Genomic DNA, 21,258 nt, shown 5'->3' with positions numbered 1-21,258 from the left:
GGTTTTACCTTAGAACATTCTAGGTTCTGTCAGATTTTACCTCTGAACCCTCTTCTTTCTGTCAGATTTTACCTCAGAACGTCCTAGTTTCTGTCATGTTTTACCTCTGAACCCTTTTTTCCCTTGAGAAATCTCCTTCAGTCCCTCAGAAATCTTCTTTCCTGCACAATTTCCTCAGAAATCTCCTTTTCTTTAGAATTCCCTCATTATTTCCTTCTTTCCCTCAGAAATCTGCTTATTTCCTTCAAAATTCCCTCAGAAATCTTCCTTCACTGAGAAATCTCCTTCTTTCCCTCAGAATTTCCTTAGAAATCTTCTTTACCTCAGCACAGGGTGGGGGTGGGGTAGGAAGCAAGGGCATTATTAGCAACCTTACAGAAAGTAAAAGTAGTATAAGTGAATGGTATGAACAAATGTATGAAAACAAATTGTCTACTCTAGATGAGATGGACAAATTCCTAGAAATACAAAATTACCAAAGCTGACCCAAGAACAAATAGAAAACCCCATCTACCTTATAATAAGTAAAGGGATTCTATCAATAATAAAAAATTTTCCATCAAAGAAATGTCCTGGACCAGATGGTCACTAGTGAATTCAATCAAACTTTTAAAGATCAATTAATGTCAATCCTATTTAAATTTTTACAAAAAACAGGAGAGGCAACATTTTCTAACACATTCTATGAGGCCAACATTATCCTAATAGTAAAGTGAGATAAAAATAGTAGAAAAAACTACAGACCTATGATATCTATATTCATATCCCTTATGAATATAGATGCAAAAGTCTTCAACAAAATAGTGACAAACCAAACCCAACAACATAATAAAAGTACTATATACCAAGTGATATTTCCTCCAGGAATGATAGGGTGGTTCAACAAAAGCAAATAATTCAATGCAATACATTACATTAATAAAACAAAGGAAGAAAGCACATGATTACTTCAATATATATAGAAAAAATATTTGTCAGAATTCAATACCCTTTCATCATAAAAACAGGAAACTAAGAATAGAAGGAAACTTTCTTTATAAAACAAAGAGCATTATGGTATACCCACAATTAACATTATACTCATTGGTAAAAACTGAAAACTGTCTTTCCTTATGGAAAAGAACAAGACACAGATGCCTACTTTCATCATTCCTATTCAATATTGTACTATAAGTCCTAGCCAGAGCAATTTTGCAAGAAAAATAAATAAAAGGCATCAAATTAAAAAGAAGTAAAATTATCTTTACTTAAAGATAACATGATTCTGTAGATAGAAAATCTCATAAAATCCACTAAAATACTTCTAGAGCTCATAAGTGGATTCAGGACAGTTGCAGGGTCAACATACACTATCAGTTTTCTATATACCAGTAAGGAATAATGCAAAAAAAGATATTGAGAAAACATTTCCACTTATAATTTCATCAAAAGAATAATATATCATGAATAAATTTAACCAAGGGGGTAAAAGACTTGCCCACTGGAAACTAGAAAACATTACAGAAAGAAATTAAAGAAGACCTAAAATTAATGGAAAGACATTCCATATTCACAGATTGAAATACTTAACATTTTTAAGATGGCAATTATCATGTGATCTACAGAGACAGTACAATCCTCATCAAAATTCTACTGGTCTTTTTTGGGGGGCAGAAATAGAAAAACTAGTCTTCTAATTCTTAGGTAACTGCAAGGGTCCCCAAGTATCCTAAACCATATTGAAAAAACTGGAGAAGGGAATGGCAAACTACTTCAATAGTCTTGCCTTGTGAAACCCATGAGCAGAATGAATAGCCAAAAAGATGTGACACCAGAAGATGAGTCACTGAGGTCGGTAGGTGTCCAATATGCTACTGGGAAAGAGCAGAGAAAGAGCTTCAGAAAGAATGAAGAGGCTGGGCCAAAGTGGAAATTACAGTCAATTGTGGATGTGTCTGATGGTGAAAGTAAAGTCTGATGCTGTAAAGAACAATCTTGCATAGGAACCTGGAATGTTAGGTCCATGCATCAAGGTAAACTGGACTAGGAATTGGTTTACTAAAATGAATGGGAATGGACAAATTCAATTCAGATGGCCATTATATCTACTACTGTGGGCAAGAAAGAAATGGAGTAGCTCTCATAGTCAACAAAATAGTCCGAAATGCACTACTTTGGGTGAAATCTCAAAAACGACAGAATGATCTCAGTTCATTTCCGAGCAAACCGTTCAATATCACAGTAATCCAAGTCTATGCCCCAACCACTAATGCCAAAGAAGCTGAAGTCAAACAGTTCTATAAAGACCTATAAAACCTTCTAGAACTAACACCAAAAAAAGATGTCCTTTTCATTATAGGGGATTGGGGTGCAAAAGTAGGAAGTCAAGTGATACCTAGAGTAACAGGCAAGTTTGGCCTTGGAGTACAAAATGAAGGAGGGCAAAGGCAAATAGTATTTTGCCAAGAGAATGCTCTGGTCATAGCAAACACCCTCTTCCAACAACACAAGAGAAGACTCTACACATAGATATAACCAAATGGTCAATACCGAAGTCAGACTGATTATATTCTTTGCAGCTGAAGATGGAGACAGTCTATACAGTCAGCAAAAACAAGACCTGCAGCACACTGGCTCAGATCATGAGCTTCTTATTGCAAAATTCAGATTTAAACTGAAGGAAGGGAAAACCACTAGACTATTCAGGTATAACTTAAATCAAATCTCTTTTAATTATACAACAGAGGTGATGAATTGGATCTGACAGACAGAGTGCCTGAAGGACGTTGGACAGAGGTTCATAACACTGTACAGGAGGCGGTGACCAAAACCTTCCCCAAGAAAAAAAATGCAAGGCCAAGTGATTGTCTGAGGTGGCCTTACAAATAGCTGAGAAAGGAAGAGAAGTGAAAGGCAAAGGAGAAAGGGAGAGATATACCCAACTGAATGCAGAGTTCTGGAGAATAGCAAGGAGAGATAAGAAAGCCTTCTTAAGTGAACAATGCAAAGAAATAGAAGAAAACCATAGAATGGGAAAGACTAGATATCTCTTCAAGAAAACTGGAGATACCAAGGAAATGTCTCATGCAAAGATGGGCACAATAAAGGACAGATACAGCAAGGCTCTAACAGAAGCAGAAGATATTAAGAAGAGGTGGCAAGAATACACAGAACTATACAAAAAAGATCTAAATGACCCAGATAACCATGATGGTGTGATCACTCACCTAGAGCCGGATATCCTGGAGTGTGAAGTCAAGTGGGCCTTAGGAAGCATTACTACAAACAAAGATAGTGGAGGTGATGGAATTCCAGAGCTATTTTAAATCCTAAAAGATGAAGCTATGAAATGGCTGTAATCAATATGCCAGCATATTTGGAAAACTCAGCAGGACTGGAAAATGTCAGTTTTTTCATTGCCAAAAAAAGGCAATGTCAAAGAATGTTCAAACTTCCACACAAATTGTGCTCATTTCACAAGCTAGCAAAGTAATTCTCAAAATCCTTTAAGCTAGGTTTCAATAGTACGTGAACTGAGAACTTCCAGAAGTACGAGTTGGATTTAGAAAAGGCAGCGGAACCAGAAATCAAATTGCCAACATCTGCTGGATCATAGAAAAAGCAAGAGAATTCCAGAAAAACATCTACTTCTGCTTCATTGACTATGCTAAAGCCTTTGATTGTGTGGATCACAACAAACTGGAACATCCTTAAAGAGATGGGAATACCAAACCACCTTACCTGTATCTGAGAAACCTGTACGCAGGACAAGAGGAAACAGAACCAGACATTGAACAATAGACTGGTTCAAAACTGGGAAAGGAGTACATCAAGGTTGTATATAGTCACCTTGCTTATTTAACTGCTATTTAGAGAACATCATGTGAAATACTGGGTTGGATGAATCACAAGCTGGAATAAGTCTACCGGGAGATATGCAGAATCTTGGATATGCAGATCATACCACTCTAATGGCAGAAAGCGAAGAGGAAAGAGCCTCTTGATAAAGGTGAAAAAGGAGAGTGAAAAACTAAGATCATGGCATCTGGTCCCATCATTTCATGGCAAATAGATGGGGAAAAAGTGCAAACTGTGTCAGATTTTATTTTCTTGGGCTCGAAAATCACTGCAGATGGTGATTGCAGCCATGAAATCAAAAGACGCTTGCTCCTTGGAAGAAAAGCTGTGACAAACCTAGACAGCATATTAAAAAGCAGACACATCACTTTGCTGACAAAGGTCTGTATAGTCAAAGCTATAGTTTTTCCAGCAGTCATGTACTCATGTGAGAGTTGGACCATAAAGAATTGATTCTTTTGGTGCTAGAGAAGACTCTTGAGAATCTGCTGGACTTCAAGGAGATCAAACCAGTCAATCTGAAAAGGAAATCAACCCTGAATATTCATTGCAAGGACTGATGCTGAAGCTGAAGCTCCAATACTTTTGCCATCTGATTCGAAGAGCCAGCTCATTAGAAAATACCCTGATGCTGAGAAGGATTGAGGGCAAGAGGAGAAGGGGGTGACAGAGGTTGAGAAGGTTGGATGGCATCACTGACTCAACGCACATGAGTTTGAGCAGACTCCGGGAGATAGTGAAAGACAGAGGAGCCCGGCGTGCTGCACTTCATGGGGTTGCAAAGAGTCAGACAAGACTTGTGACTGAATGTAGTAAAAAAAAAAAAAAGTAGGAGGACTCACACTTCCTGATTTCAAAACTTATTACACAGTTACAATAGTCAAAACAATATAGTACTGGCCTAATAGAAATACAGCCTAAAATAGAATTGAAAATATAGAAATAAACCCAAATATCTATGCAAATTGATTTTCGACAAGGGTGCCAAGACCATTCAGTGGAGAAGAACAGTTTCTTCAACCAACAGTGCTGAAAAACTGGATAACCTCATTCAAAACAATGAAGCTGGAACTCTACCTCACTCCATATATATACATAAATTGACTCAAAATGGGTCAACAACCTACATTTAAGAGCTAAAATTATAAAATTCCTAGAAAAAAAAATAGGGGCTAATCCTTATAACCTTGGATTTGGCAACATATTGTTAGGCTTGACACCAAAAGTATGAGCAAATGAAAGAAAAAAATTAAGTGTACTAAATAAAAATTTAAAACTTTTTTGCATCAAAGAACATTATCAAAACTGTGGAAAGGCAATGTACAGAATGGGAGAAAATATTTGTAAATCATATATCACATATAGAGTTAATACCTAGAATAAAGAACTCCTACAACTGAACGACAAAAACAAACAACCCAATTTAAAAATGAATACAGGAATTGAAAAAATACAAATCAAAACCACAATGCTATCACTTCATACCCAGTAGGACGGCTCTAATTAAAAAAAAAAAAAAGAATATAAGCATTAGCAATTTCAAGAAATAGTTGTTAATATAGCCACTATGGAAAAGTTTGGAGGTTCCTCAAAATATTACAGAATTACCATGTGACTCAGCAACTCCACTCCTAGATATATACCCAAGAGAAATGAAGATATGCCCACACAGAAACTTGTACACAAATGTTTATAGCAGCATTAGTCATAATGGCCAAAGGTGGATATCAAAATGTCTAAATGTTCATTAATGGATGACTGGAAAAACAAATTGTCACACACACATACGCACACACATTGAAATGTCATTCAGCCATAAAAAGAAGCAAAGTACTAATATATGCTGCAATTTGGATAAACCTTGAAAACATCTTAAGAAAAAGAAAAATCCACACAAAAGGACATATGTTGTATGATTCCCTTTACATGATATACCATAACAAGCAAATCCATAGATACAAAAAGATTAAAGGTTATCAGGGGATGGGAAGAGGTGGAATTGGGAGTAATTACTTGTGGGTATTTCTATGGGGTGATGAAAAATTTTTTAATTAGAGCTGGTGGTTGCACAACATTGTGAATACACTTTGTTGATATTTTCAGTTGCTAAGTCGCACCCCACTCTTTGCGACTCCATGGACTGCAGCACACCAAGCTTCGCTGTCCTTCACTATCTCCCGGAGTTTGCTCAAATTCATGTCCATTGAATTGATATTATTGAACCATCTCATCCTCTGCTGCCCTCTTCTCCTTTGGCCTTCAATCTTTCCCAGCATAGGGGTCTTTTCCAATGAGTTCATTCTTTGCATCAGGTGGCCAAAGTATTAGAGCTTCAGCCTCAGCATTAGTCCTTCCAATGAATATCCAGGGTTGATTTCCTTTAGGACTGACTGGTTTGATCTCCTTGCAGTCCAACAGACTCTCAAGCATCTTCTCCAGCACAATTCAAAAGCACCAATTCTTCAGCACTCAGCCTTCTTTATGGTCCAACTTTCACATGCATACATGGCTACTGGAAAATCCATAGCTTTGACTATACTGATCTTTGTCAGCAAAGTGATGTCTTTGCTTTTTAATATGCTGTCTAAGTTTGACACACCTTTCCTTCCAAGGAGCAACATTTTGTCAGAACTCTCCACTATGACCCATCCATCTTGGGTGACCTTACATGGCATGGCTTATAGCTTCATTAAGTTACACAAGCCCCTTCACCACAAGGCTGTGACCCATGAAGATGTGAATACACTAAATACTACCAAATTGTATAAATTGATTAATTGTATATTATGTACATTTCAATTAAAAAAAACAGTTTTATGTAGAAATAATAGAGCTTACTTTCTTAAAGAAATACATTTCAGACATTAATTTTTAGCCTTTACCTGAATTATTCAGTAAAGGGTAGTTACCAAACAACTTCTTGAGCTCCTGCTACACATTCTACCCCAACAGCAGTCAAATTTTAATTCTTTTCCTGATGTTCTAACATTAAATGTAATCTGTATCCTTTTAGAGATATGAGTTTCCATTTACTTTGTCTTGTCCAGATACAGATAAGTACAATAAAGATTTCCATAGAACTCATAATTTTTAAAACCCAGTAAGAACTAAAATATTTATGTAAAAGTTTTACTTTGCAGCTTCTTAAGTCTCTTGTCTTTGAGGGGGAGGCTCTTAAGTTCTGTTTTTCATGTTTTAAATTGCTCTAATAAGATTTAATTTCATTGGATAAATCAACACTCAATTCTCATTATTTCACATTTTTATACAACTACATTTTATGCAAGTGTATGAAATTAAGATTGAGAGGCAAAGGTTATATTCATAAACATGGATTTTAATGTCAGCAAATAGCTTCAAGCTTTTTTCATAAGAAGAGGTAAAAATATTTAAGAGAAAACTGACAGAGAATGAAATATAAAAGGAGGTAAAACAGAAATCAAGTGAGAGCTATACATGACCAAAATTTCAAGCTTATTTCATAAAATATAAGCCTACAGTCAAGTTTCTACTGAAAAGAAAGTTTTTATAGATTTAGGCAAAAATATAAAACATAGAAGTAATACTTTCTTCAAACAAACTACCACATTTTGTAGCTGTATGGTTGGTTCAACTTCATATAGGTAAGAAAAGACTTCTCATGGAGATTTCTGGAGTATGGAAATAAGAGGTTTCTATATACTAATTATTACAGCCTCTGGCTCATCAATAGAGTTGCAAGTAAATTTTTAAATGGCCTAAACACCAGTATGGTGTTACTGTCTACCATATTTTCTAGCTGTCAGTACACTCAGAACATTTAAAAATACACAGACTCACCTTCTATTAAATTAAGATGTTCTTTAAATTTATCTACCTAGTGGTTCCAAAGCAGGGGTGATTTTGTCCCCCCAGAGCCATTTGACAATGTCTAGGGATATTTTTAGTTATCACCTTTGGAACTCTGCTGCATTAGTATGTGGACTCCAGTGAACCTAAAACACACAGGACAGCCTCCCACAATAAAGAATTATCAGGACCAAATGTTGACTTTGAGATATCCTGAGTTGCATTAATGGGCTCATCCATTTCCATCCTAAAATCTGCACCACATGTTTTGTTCTGATCTCACAAGCTATAAGTTTGATTTCTAACTGTAAGCCTTTGGCTAAATACTACAATCTCATGAAAAGTAGAGGTAAAAATATTTAAGAGAAAACTGACAGAGAATGAAATATAAAACAAAATAAAACAGAAATCAAGTCAGAGCTATGTATGACCAAAATTTAAAGATCTTGATAAATTCTCGATCTCTCCAACTTATTAGTTTCAATTTGCATTGTAAACAGTACAGAATATGACTGAAAATTAAGGGGCAGTGCAGAGGTTCTTTCTATATTTGTGCCATGCAAATACTTTTTCACTAAAATACAATTTAAAGAAATGACAAACTATTTAATTCTACATTCAGATTTCAACTTTCAGCACTGCATTTACCTTTGCTGACACATTAACTCTTCTTTGGAAGGAAGTAGGCATCAAACTATTTGTTCTTCCTGCTATTTCGAACCTGTTAGTACTGAAAAGCACTTAAAAAATAATACTATTTAGGATATCCTTAATTCCAAATCAGATTGCCCCAGAGAGAGCAAATGGGCGACATCTATTACTTTTGTTAGTTTCTCAGAACTAAAAAAGGGAAAAAAGGTGATAAAGTGATCTTCAAATTAAAATTTCAATTAATACTGGTCCCTAAATCAGTTTAAAATAAAAATCAAGTTCCACAAAATAAATACACTGAAGCAACTATAATAGTAATAACCTTTATTTAAAATATTTTTTAATCTAGGAAAGCTCATTTTACATGAGTTTCCAACTAATTAGAGTCAAAACAAAGAAAATAAAACCAGAGAAAATCCTCTGTAGAAAAAATACACAAGGAACATTTCTACATGTGAAAAAGCAGTAAGCAGTCTTAACATCTGAACATCCAAGTTTTAATTCCATCTCTCCTAGTGAACACTACTATCAACCTTGAGATCTGACTTGTTCTTGTCATTCTTCACTGAGTAGATGAAATATGTTAAGGTGTCTTTTTCATTCACTGGAATAGACCTAAAGTGGCAACCAACTATCTATAAAGAAAAAAAATTGAGGAAATTAAATTATAGATATTAATAGATTTTATAAATTAGGTAAAAAAAAAAACACACTGTCATCAAAAGAAAAAGTGTGGTAAGAGCTATTTCCTTTAAAAAGTAAACTGTATCTAACAAAATACCAACAGGACGAAAAGCATATAAGAATAAGATGTTATGAACAAGAGATAGTGTAATTTCAAAAGATCCCTTAGCCTACTCAATTAAGTATATATTAATTAGAATGTGTACTTCACTTTATTTATTTTAAATTTTATAACTGAGACCTAGATCAAGAATTAAATACTTTTACTTGTAAACTTCAAATATCAATGAAATAAAACAGAATGTAAGAGTCCACATGCATTATATAATGGTTTAGTCTCTACTTATGGAAAAAGAACAACAATTAAGTTGGAAAAGTTTTGGCATGATAGAAACAAACCAAGAATTATCTTACAAATATATTTGCTACAACTTAACATTCATTCATTCACTGGAAATATTCTTTGTTAAGATTCCCTGAAATTTTTTCTGTATAAAAATTATGGATGAGAAATGAGAAAGGAAAGGATGTCCACTAAAGAATGTTTACCTGCCTTTTTGCCTTTTCATTCTGCTAATGTAACACATGCACTGCAACTACCAGTAGAAGTATATTAGACTAAACTGGGGCACTGAAATGCATATTTAGATTCTAGAAGATAAAACTTCTTAAATAAAAAGATAAGAGACTTACAGAGGCTGGTCACTCAACTCTGGAATTGTTTATAAATATCTGCATTTCTGACTAATTATAACACTCATACTATTTGGATTTCTCATTTCTAAATAAGAAAACAGATCTTTAAAAGAAGATCAGATTATCAAAAACATCAGGTTTGATTTCTGCACTTAAAAAAGATATATATTTTAATATGACGTTTAAAATAACCAGTTCTTAGGTTGTCATTTGTCCCAAAATAAAAGCACCTTCACTATATATCTGTATATATATCGATATATTAATAATTTCATCATGGCAGGCAATAGCTTTATGTTACATTGATGTACTGTACAACTTGAAAAGGACCTGACCTTTTAAATCAAATTTAAAGAAAAATTAAGATTGTTGTTGTCTAAGCAAGAAGGGAAGAAGAAATTCTGACTAAAGTTTTAATGTTAAAAAACATTCTGCCAAAGAAGTGTACCTTCTATTCACCTATGTTATTCAATATGGACATTTTATAAAATGTTGGTTTTCTAAATTCAAGCTGAAGAATATGAGAAAACCAATTTACATATTTATTTATAGTCTGTCAAGTAGGTTAAGTATTTTAATTTTAAACATGATAAAAGTATAAACATATAAATTTATAGATATCTTAATATGACACATAGATTTCTTGGCTCTATTATTTTCTGAGAACACAAGCACTCAACTTTTCAAAATTCACTGAAGGACTGCAAGTCCTATATTCAAGAACCTATAAGTAAAAGCTTGGATAAAAGTCTTTGCGTTTTCTAGTCATAAAAACAGGGATGCTTCAAATAAAACAAACTAACATCAACAAGAACAAATTCTGAAATAGTTAAATCAGCAAGTTACGGGAATACTGTTTAGAGGTTTATCTGTAAAATCTATTCCAACAAAAACTTCAAGAAAACTCTAATAAAGACATCAAAGTTTATTAATTTATTATTATGCCTCAATTAGGTGCTCAATAAGTGTTTACTGAGTAAAATAGAATTTTAAAAGAAACAGGTTTCTAGAGAGAGAATAGAAAAAACTTTTACTTACTATTTCTGAAAGTCAGTATTAGAAGATGCTTAGAAAACTGCATACAATCTACTGAGTAATCATTATATAAAGGAATTTCCTAAGTGATAGACAAACATTTCTAGGCAACTAGATTCTTCCACAATAGATTTTTTATTAACTTTGATTTTTCTAACTAAAATGTATTGTTATATATACTAAATTAACATCATTAGCATTTAATGACTTTTTTTGTATTAAAGGTTAAATAGTTTAAAACTCATATATACCTCAACAAGCTGTGCTTTATTAAGTCCCGGTCTGGTTGGAAGTTTGAAGTGTCTTTTGTATCTCCTAAGTGTATTCACCTGTAATTGGTATAAATCAACCTAGAAAAAAATTAACGTCTATGAATTAGTTCATACCATTTGCTAATGACTAATCTTTGCTATAAAAAACATTTCAACTTCAACACAATGAAAATTTAATTCCATTATTTTAAAAGGCTTTTAAATAATCAAAACTAAAAATGCATTAGACACTTCAATCTTTTGAGGATGATTATTAAAGACTGAGGACTATAAGAGTTGTCAATTGAGGAGGGAGTTTCAAGAGGGAGGGGACATATGTACACCTATGGCTGATTCATGTTGAAGTTTGACAGGAAACAACAAAGTTCTGTTAAGTAATAATCCTTCAATTAAAAAATAAATAAACTTTTTAAAAAGTAAAATAAAAAGTTGTCAATTGAAGCCATAACAAGTCAAACTGCATAACTGCATGTTAACCGGCTATATCTAATTTTGCTTTCATTTTTAGAGTTTTCAAATGCTTCAAGTATTTTTAGAATTTGTTCATATTTTTTAAATAAAACTTTCAGAATAGAGCACCGAAATTTTATATTTAACTTACAAAGCTTTCACCTACCTCTGGAGTATCAATATCTTGAACAGGTGAATCTCCTCCATCATCATCACTCCCTTTTCTCTTTCTCCTGTTTCGCACGCTCTGAATTAAGTTTTTATGATAATCACAAATGTAAAGATGTCTTGCCTGAAACAGAGAAGTTTCACAGACGACTTATGATTACAGGAAAATATGTTTATGTATTAGTACAATACATAGTACGGTGAATTATTAAAAATATAAACATTAGTAACAGGACATTGTTAAGACAACGCACGTTTCTTGCTCCTCTTAAGTCCTGAACCCAGTTAAAACATATCATGTCTAGCAATACTGTTAAAGAGGACTGGGGGGTGGGGCGGGGAGAAGTGCCAGTAACAGAAGAGAGAGACGCAGGGAATGAGAAATTCCTACGCTCTGGATTCTGTCATCAAATTGCAGCGATGGTGAACTAGATTAGTTCAGCTATGCCGTTTTCTTAACAAGGGAAAAATGATGCTGGCCACAATTTTGCTCTTTGATAGTATTTTCTTCACTTAAAAGAGCTCTTAAAAATATTAATACCATAGTGAATGCTTCCTAATCTAACTTGATATTCAAATTATAATCCAGACACAAAACCATCTACTTTTTACAAATAAATTATTGATTTCACATCCTTACTAAACTTGAATTATGAACTTTCCTGAGTATTAAATAAAAGCATTTATTTATAATACGTTTTTCCAACCAAAACAATGTGAAATGATTCAAGTATACCTGGAAAGTTTCTCAAGAACAGAACCGAGGAACTAACTGAATAGGCAGAAAGTATCCCAAATAAAGTTCCCAAAAACGTTAATTACACAGTTCTGAGAGCTATACGGTAGCCTCTGAAATACTGGGTTTTGAACATCAGCAGTTACTTCTTAAAAAAAAATTGAGGAGTGAGCTAACAGGTTTTCAAATTAAACTTTCAGCTAAAGTGCAAGTTAAAAAGATGCAGGACGTGTGCTGGTTCTCACATCCTGTGATTTATTACGACTCCCCAGGGCTCGGAAAAGTGGAAACGGTCGTTTCTAAAAACCTCATAGATGGTCAGAGGAACAGATCTGCGAAAAGGACGAAGAAAGAAACCCTGATGGCTGCCAAACGGAGGGCTAACCCGCAGTGGCTGCCCGCTCCCCACGTTTTGAGCAGCTGCCCTAGATGATGACATGGCCGAGCGGCTCGCAGCTGGGGGTGCCCCACCCCGCACCCGCGGGACCCGGGACAGGGTCCTAGTTGCCCGTAGGGTCCGATCCTGGCTGAACTCCACTCCTGGACCGGGGAAGCTACCCGCTCGGGCAGCAAAACAAAGAAGATGCCTCGGTTCCAGAACGAGCCGTGGGTTGCAGAACAGCTACTCTGGGTTCTCGACGCGGTCGCCCCCTTTGTTTCACTACCGACCCCCGCAGAGGAGGAGTGGGGGCCCTGCGCGGGTAGGGGCGCGGGAGCGGGTCCGGGGGGCGCCAGAGCGTCTACTGCGGACAGCGGGCCGAGTTGCAGCACTTTGTTGTTTGCTTCCTACTAGGGACCCCGGAACGGGCTCGCGAGGCACCCAGGTCTGGGGCTCCCGCACCCCCACCGGCACGCGTCTGCTCCTCTCCTCGAGCGCCCCGGGGGGCGGGCAGAGCAGATTTGTACCGCCGTCACTTACGCTCTTATCCAACTCGATCTTCACCTTCTTCTGGGAGATGCTCTTCTGGATCCTCTTGCTGAAGCTGGCGTTGCCCGCCGCCCGGCCGCACCGTTCGCCGTCCTCGCGCAGACAGCACAGCTGCCCGGGGCCCGGCCCTACCGCTCCCGGCGGCCCCGCCGCCGAGACCGCTCCTGCGCCCGGCACCTCAGCCCCGGCGCCGGCCCCAGCCCCATTCCCGGCTGACGCGGCGGCGGCAGCAGCGGCGACCACGGCGGCCACAGCTGCGGCCGCGTCCCCGCCGCGGCTCATGTCCTCGGGAGTGAAGCCGTTCATGTCCCTAAACTCGCAGCGCCGCGCTACAGAAGCCTCGCTCTCCGCGCCGCCTGCCTCTCTGGAGATGCCGGGGGTCTCGGAGGTCCTCTCGCACCTGCTTGGCGGAGACTATTAACTCTGAGCCAGCGTCCTCCAGCCAAGACCACGGGGCCCCGGCCTGCTGGTGTCTGCAGGCACAGGGTCAGTGGACGGGGCGTGGGATCGGGAACTGGAATCTGGCGTCGCCTGGAGCTGGGACGCCGCTCACTGTCACATGGAGACTTCTCAGCAGTTGGACCTCGATACCTCCTCCTCCATTCGGCCCTCGATCTGCGCAAGCGCGTTGCGCCCTTACCGTCCCGCCCCTTCCACTCTGCCCGCAGGGCACCACGGGAATTGTAGTTCTTTTCCGGGGAGCCAACCTGAGCTCCAGTCTGACATCGAGCTTCACGGTTTAGGGGAACTACTTATCCCAGCATTCATAGCGCGGAGGCGGATTTTTTTTTTTTTTGTCGGTAATACATTGAGAAAACAGGGGCGTGTGGTTGGGGGGTTGTGATGTTTTCTGGCTCTGGTAGCTCCCGGGAAGTTGAACTGTGTTTAGCTCCTGGATTTTGCAGAGCTGGCACTTTAGACGAAGAGGTCATTTAATTCCTGAAGCGAAGCACAAAAGGCGAGAGGCGGGGGTAGGAGGGGAGGTGATGCGAGGGTAGGAGGGGAGGGGATGCGAAGGGAGGGAAGGTGTGGGGAAAAAAAGTTTCGGGCCCTTTTTGTATCTGTGAAAAAGTTTTTGATGTAAATACGTCTTTTGTGGAGCTTCCCAAGTGGCTCAGTGGTAAAGAATCCGCCTGCCAAATGCAGGAGACATGGGTTCGATCCCTGGGTGGGGAAGATCCCCTGGAGAAGGAAATGGCAACCCACTCCAGTATTGTTGCCTGGAAAAGCCCACGGACAGAGGAGCCTGGCGGACTACAGTCCATGGGGTTGCAAGAGTTATACACGACTTAGCAACTAAACAACAACGTTTTTGTGGAAAACCCAAACCAAGGAGAACGGCGCTCTGGCAGTTTTTGGGTCCTAGAAGTCCCATGTCTAACCCCATGGGGTCTGGGTAGCAGCTCTGCCGACTGACGCCTGAGATGGTCCATCAGGGCGCCTGCGGGGGCGGGGGGCAGGGGGGTGATGTGCGTCCCAACCTCCCCTTCGGCAGGAGGACTGGAGGCCCTCCAGATCCGAGCATTGTCCGTGCGAGGATCGCGCTGGCTTGCGGGGCGCACTCTGTCTACGACCTCCTGAGGTGGAGCTCCGGACGAGGGGACTTAAAGGAGCTCTTTCTGCCTCCAGCCTGGACATCTCCACTCTGTCCTCGAAGGAACCGGGAACCTATCTAATCACACTTGAAAAATAAAAGGCAGAACCCCTCCGAGTTCTGGTCAGTCACGAGCTCCCAGAGACCGCAGGCGCGCTCTCGACTGAGAGCGCTGGGAAAGTGGCGTTTCGGACTTGTGAGCGTGCGCGCGCGCGTGAATGTACGTGTGTACGCCTGCTTGTGGAGGGCGGTGTGGAAGGTTGGAGGTGGCTGGTACGAAAGCTACACCTTTGCTAATGGTAGCGCGTCATTTATCATTACGTATATCCTGTTCAATCCCATTGTTTAAACAAAAATAGAAAGTAGTAGGGTTTTTTTGAAAGCTCTTTTATATTTGCTGAGTAAACTGAGTGATAGATGAGTTTTTAAAAATGTAAACTGTCATCTACCCTGAAATTCACAGCCATCCAGTCCATCTGTGCACTTCCTCTCTAAGAAACAGCAAAGGAAGAAAAACATTTTAAATAAATGTAGTGGGCAAAAGATGCTGAATGATGAGTGTTTTCTTTTCAAGCCGCACCGTCCAATAGGGTGTCTGCTTGCCTTATGTGGATATCGAGCACTTTAAATGTGGTTAATTGTGAATGAAATACTGAATTGTTCATTTTAATTCATTAAATTTTAAACTGATTTCACTTATTGGAAAACTTCTAAATATGTTTGGAACAATCTATTTTTTCGACTTAAATGTTAAGTCTAAACTTAAAACCTGAACTGAGATATGCCAGTATATATAAACTACCAGCAGGATTTCAAAGACTTAGTAACATTTTTCTTAAGAATATTAATTTAGTAATTTTTTTACATTAATTACAAGTTCAAATTATATTTTCGCTATACTGGGTTAAATAAAATATAACATTAAAGTTGACTTGTTTCTACTTTGCAAAATATGCTTACTGTAACATTTAACACTACACATATAGCTCACATTATGTATTAGATATTGTTGGCTTAAAGTATTAAAATGCAGAATAATACTTCTTATTGTTTACGGATATGGTTTCTTAAATAATAAAAATGAGAATATATGAACAGGATGGACCAACTTCAGGGTGGTGGTCATCTGTTATGAGAGAGGCCAATGGATGTTATCTGGGAATGGCTGAAAGGTGGTTTCCATTTACAATCTAAAGCAAACATGATATTAGGAGGTTAGATTTTCATATTTTGGGTACTTTTATATAATTTAAAATAATTTATAATACTGGGTGGTTCTTGCCCTTAAAAGTTTATAATCTATCTTCTGCAAATATGACCAAATCATGTATGGTATAGTTATATATCAGTTTCATATGAATTTTACTAAAGTGATAAACTGACCTATGCCTCCTTTACAGACAATGCAATGTTTTTAAAAGTTCCAATCAAATACTCATTTATTGGCATGCTAGGATCTTTTCTGGCCCCTTGGGATAGAAAAATAGTTGGGAGAGGGTCCTAATCATTTTGGAGCTTACAGTCTAAATGGGGAGACAGGTAGCTTAACAAGCACATGATACTTGCTGCTGTACACAAATGTTTGTGTCCCCACAAAATTTTTATGTTGAAACCAAATCCTTAATGTGATGAGATTTGAAGGTCAGGTCTTTAGGTGATTAGGCCATGAGAGTGGAGCCCCCAAGAGTGGGATTAGTGCCCTAGAAAAGAGGCTCCAGAGAGCAACCTCAATCCTTCTGCCATCCATGTCAGAAGATTGCCTCCTATTAACCAGAAAGTGGACACTCACCAGGCATGAACCTATCAGCACCTTGATCTTGGACTTCCCACCCTCCAGAACTGTAAGAAATAAATTTCTTTTGTTTATAAGCGCCCCCCCCCCCCCAGCCAACGGTATTTTTTTATAGTAGCCTAGACAAACTAGGGCTTCCCTGGTAGCTCAGCTGGTAAAGAATCCACCTGCAATGCAGGAGACTCTGGTTTGACTCCTGGGTTAGGAAGTTCCTCTGGAGAAAGGATAGGCTACCCACTCCAGTATTTTTGGGCTTTTCTGGTGGTTCAGACAGTAAAGAATTTGCCTGCAATGTGGGAGAACTGGGTTCAATCCCTGGGTTGGGAAGATCCTGTGGAGGAAGGCATGGCAACCCACTCCAGTATTATTCTTGCCTGGAGAACCCCCCGTGGACAGAGGAGCCTGGCGGGCTACTGTCCATGGGGTTGCAGAGAGTCAGACACGACTGAGTGACTAAGCACACAGACAGACTAAGACACATCCCTCAATAAAATTAAAGGAAAAGTATAGACTTAGCATACAGAAGGAAATGATTCACCTCTGGCAAGTAGAAAACATTCCTGGAGTAAATGACATGTAAATTCACCATCCCTGATTTAAAGTATCTCTTTAGTGAATCTGTTGTCCCTACAAAGAAATTTTCTTAACAACCATGGTTCATTGTTATTTCTACAACTTATCATATTCAGCAGGAGATGTAGAAATGCTCTAAGTATAATCCAAGTCAAGGTTGGAATCAGGTTTTGGGGAGCTTAAAGTCCATGGGATCCCAATGAGTCAGACAAGACTTAGCAACTGAACAACAACAAAGTTTATATAATCTGAGGGATCTTTAAGAAAAAACATACAGAATTATGAATGCAAAATTAGATATGAGCCTTGTCCAGGTGAGGGACTCTGAACCTTATATCCATTTGCTTCATGGTAAATCTTTCTCACAACAGACAAAAACGAAATAGATTAAACCTAAATAATAAGGGTATTTTTGACATCATCAAAATACTCTTTGCTTTCTGAAAGGGTTCAAATATTCTTTAAAAAGAATTTCCCTGCCTTTCTTCCAAGGCTTTTAATATGATTGAATTTTTTCTAGTTTTACTGCAAACTAAGCAATTCCATAATTTCAAAAATATGCAAATTGGTCCTTAATCCTCACATGAACATGATTATAAGTTCTAATGACAAAAAGATTCAGTATGAAAAACTAAAGCCCATTTCCCCTCATCTCTCCAAATCCATATACCTAAAAGCAACTAATGTTAATTTCCTATGTTTCCTTCTAAGAAAACAATTATTTGTATATACCATAGATTGGTTTCCATGGTGGATCACAGGGTAAAGAATCTGCCTGTAATGTAGGAGACCCAGGTTCGATCCCTGGCTTGAGAAGATCCCCTGGAGAAGACAATGGCTACCCACTCCAGTATTCTTGCCTCAAGAATTCCATGGACAGAGGAGCCTGGTGGGCTACAGTCCATGGGATGGCAATGAGTTGGACAAGACTGAGCGACTAACATGCCAGTATATACATCTTTATACAGAAATAATTCTACTCTATTGCAACTAAGATTATGCTGTTTTACTCCATGCTTTGTCCTAGTTTAAATTATAATAAGCACAACAAAAAAGCTGCATACCACATACATGTCCAGTTTAAGAAGTTGTGGTAAAATAACCATCCATATAACTGCAACCCAGTTCAAGAAATAGAACACTGTCAACAGGGCCAAGGCTCAGAAGGCTCAGGGCCACCGCCTCCAGCTCCTTACTCTCTCCACTCTGCTTGTAGCTCAGTGATTACCATGATGAAATTCTTAACCACTTTTCTTTGAATTTGTGGATTCTGTTGGCTCTCTCCTCACCCACCTCTGCTCTGCCTTAGCACTGAGAGCTGATGGCAGGGAGTGACTGCTGGTGTGGGCAGTCCCTCCCTCTCCCTGCCAGCAAGCTGAGTGGGGAATCAGGCCCCTGTAAGAGTCTGCCTTTGACCAGTAAGAATAGCTGTACCCAAGGGAGAGCAACATTAAATAGCAGATTAGAAAAACACTGTAGCAGGTCCAGAGACAGACCAAGGAACAAAGGAAAAGATTTTTGCAGGCGGCACCACCAAGATTTGTGCAGCCAACCCTGATTGACTGCAGGCACCCTATGTGCTCCTTTTCCCTCATAATCTTCTCCAGGCCAGCAGCAGCTATGCTGACTTATGATGTTCACTGCCTCCCTTTTTATAATTTTACCACACAGTTATGAACTCTAAAAACACTTTTTAGTTGCTTTTTTTTGAACTTTATGAAAGTGGAATCGTGTACTTTGTTACTGTTTTCTCTGACTTCACTGATTTGAAGATTTGCTTGTACCTCGCTTAACTAGCTCTTTTCATTGTGGATGAATAAAATACACTTTATTTAACCCATTCTATTGTTGATGGACATAGGAGTTGGTTCCAGTTTGGGGCCATGGTCATTCTTGTGCATGTGCTCTGGTACATCTGTGATCACAGTTTAATAGGACAGGTATTGATGAACAGAACTACTGAATCATGTCTGAATTTCCAAACATATACATATGGTCTGGTAATTCTAAATCCTCTAAAACTTAATGAGGTTTGCTTCTTAACCAAGAATAGGGTTAATTTTTAAAAATATTCTGTATATAGTTAAAACCAATTTATTTTCTGTGTTAGGTTAGTGTTCTATTTATGCCCATTGGGTACTATTAAATGGACTAATCACTCATATATCCTTAGAGACTTTTTTGTCTGTTTGTTCCACCAAGTAAAAATATCCCACTTAGTTTGATTTCTCTCTTTAGTTCTGTCAATTCTTCCTTTACGTATGTTAAGACTATATTATTTACACATATTAAAAACTGTTATGTAAACCGAGAGCTGAACATTTTAACATTCTGTTAGTGACCTTCTGATTTTAGCTTTAATTGTTTTGTCTGCTTGCTATCAATAGTTATAGCACCTGTCTTTTATTTGGTGTTGGCATGATATATTTTTCCATAGTTTTACTTTCAGCCTTTCTGTATCCTAATGTCTAAGATGTGTTTCTAGAACATGTGGTTTAGCATGTTTTCTTTTTAAATCTAGCCTGATAATCTTTGTGTTTTAATTAGGGCACTTAGTCTATTTAGAGTTATGTAATTACTAATATATTTTAATATATTTAAATCCAACTATACTAATTCTTCATTTTTTGTGCTTTATATTTGTTTTGCCTACTCTGTGTTCTTTTTTTGCTTTCTTTTGGATTATTTTTTATACTCCCATTAGTTAGTTTGGAAATTATATACTTCGTTTCTATTCTTTTGACGGTGAAACTTATGTCTTTACATTTTTTAGCCTAGTATTAATCTTTACTTTGCTCTCTTTCATTTGGGAATTTTTTTTTTTTCCTGGCTTCTTTTAAAAGCTTTTTTCTGTCTTTGATCTTCTAGTTTCATTTAAAGTAAAATGCCTTTTATTTTTAAAATTCCTATTTCGACTTTATTGCCTTCTTAAATTAATAGATTAACATCTTTAATCAATTTTTTAAAATTTTTCAGCCATTATTTCTTCACATATCAACTGGGGCTGCAGTCCATGGGGTGGCAAAGAGTCAGACACAACTTGGTGACTGAACAATGACAACAATCATCTGGGCCCTTACTGTCTCATTCATTTCTGGGGCTCCAATTCCATAGACCATCCCAGTGTTTCCTCCATGTCTCCTGCTCTATCTTCAGTATTGATTTTTAATTTTGTCTTTCTTCATTTGGCATGCTTTGTAAACCTACCTTCCTACTCAATGTCTCTTTAGGTGTGCCTAATCTGCTCTAAAATTTACCCAGATTTTCAATCCTTTTAATTGTTCTATTTTCTAGTTATATAATTCTAATTTGGTTATTTTTCAAATCTTAAAAGTCACTTTTTATGGTTTCCAGTTTGACAAAATTTATAAGCTTGACTTTTTATCATGAATGTAACAAGCATAGTGGTATAAAGACTATGCTTGTTATTAAGTCTTTTTCATCTGTGGTTTCTGTTGGTGCTGGCTGATTCTGACTCTCCTTTCATCCCATCATCTTTGATTATTTGCTATTCATTTGAAAAAGTAATTATGGAAATAATTTAAGGCACTGGATCATGTTGCATTCTTCCAAACAGGAGCTTCATTGCCTTCTTTCAGGTCCTTAAGGGTGCCAATAGTCCTGAACCAATACTTGAGGATTTCTGAGCCAAACTAATGATCCTAGTCCACATCTCCATTTTTGGGCTATGTTTCTTGGGGGTCCTGTCACAGACTGGGGGATGTTTCACTAGGGTTACCATCTTTAATGTGTATCAGACTCCAAGCCTAGACCTAAATGACTGAGAAATGCTCAGCTTTTTTTCTCACCTCTTTTCTTAAGTTGCCTGGTTATAACTAGTACCGTCTTATGTTAAAAACATCTGCAATCTAATACTGTTCAGAGTCTAACATCTTGGTCACCCTATCTCTGCTACTTCCACGATTTTCTTCTCACCAGAATGTGAGGTGTACAAAAAGCAGATAATTCCCAGGTAATGCAGGAGCTTGCTCTACAAATACAAAACTATTTGTG

At 37.9% G+C, this 21,258-nt stretch overlaps 1 protein-coding gene across 11 annotated transcripts in view; it reads right to left on the bottom strand.

Annotated features, from left to right (window-relative positions):
• The window catches only part of SAP30 (Sin3A associated protein 30), an 82,691-nt gene extending 68,787 nt beyond the window's left edge, over window positions 1–13,904 (bottom strand). For 8 of the 11 annotated variants that reach the window (XR_014076516.1, XR_014076504.1, XR_014076499.1 and 5 more), the window contains exons 1-3: window positions 13,277–13,904; window positions 11,620–11,745; window positions 10,983–11,081 (exon numbers count right to left, since the gene is read on the bottom strand). Coding sequence is in view for 5 of the 11 variants with exons in the window: in XM_081568942.1 (XP_081425068.1) it covers window positions 10,983–11,081; window positions 11,620–11,745; window positions 13,277–13,591 (540 nt within the window). In the remaining 6 variants the exon portion in view is untranslated. Of the gene's footprint in view, window positions 1–8,625; window positions 8,952–10,982; window positions 11,082–11,619; window positions 11,746–13,276 lie in introns of those variants that run through there. The other 3 variants (XM_081568973.1, XM_081568962.1, XM_081568928.1) reach the window with 3 other exon arrangements.
• Between the last annotated feature and the right edge of the window lie 7,354 nt (window positions 13,905–21,258).

This window comes from Giraffa tippelskirchi, chromosome 1 (assembly GCF_054371585.1).
Source record: "Giraffa tippelskirchi isolate mGirTip1 chromosome 1, T2T-mGirTip1v1.2.pri, whole genome shotgun sequence".
Classification (NCBI taxonomy): Eukaryota; Metazoa; Chordata; class Mammalia; order Artiodactyla; family Giraffidae; genus Giraffa; species Giraffa tippelskirchi.
Note: the sequence above shows the minus strand (reverse complement) of the source record. Positions and strands in the feature narration are given on the sequence as shown.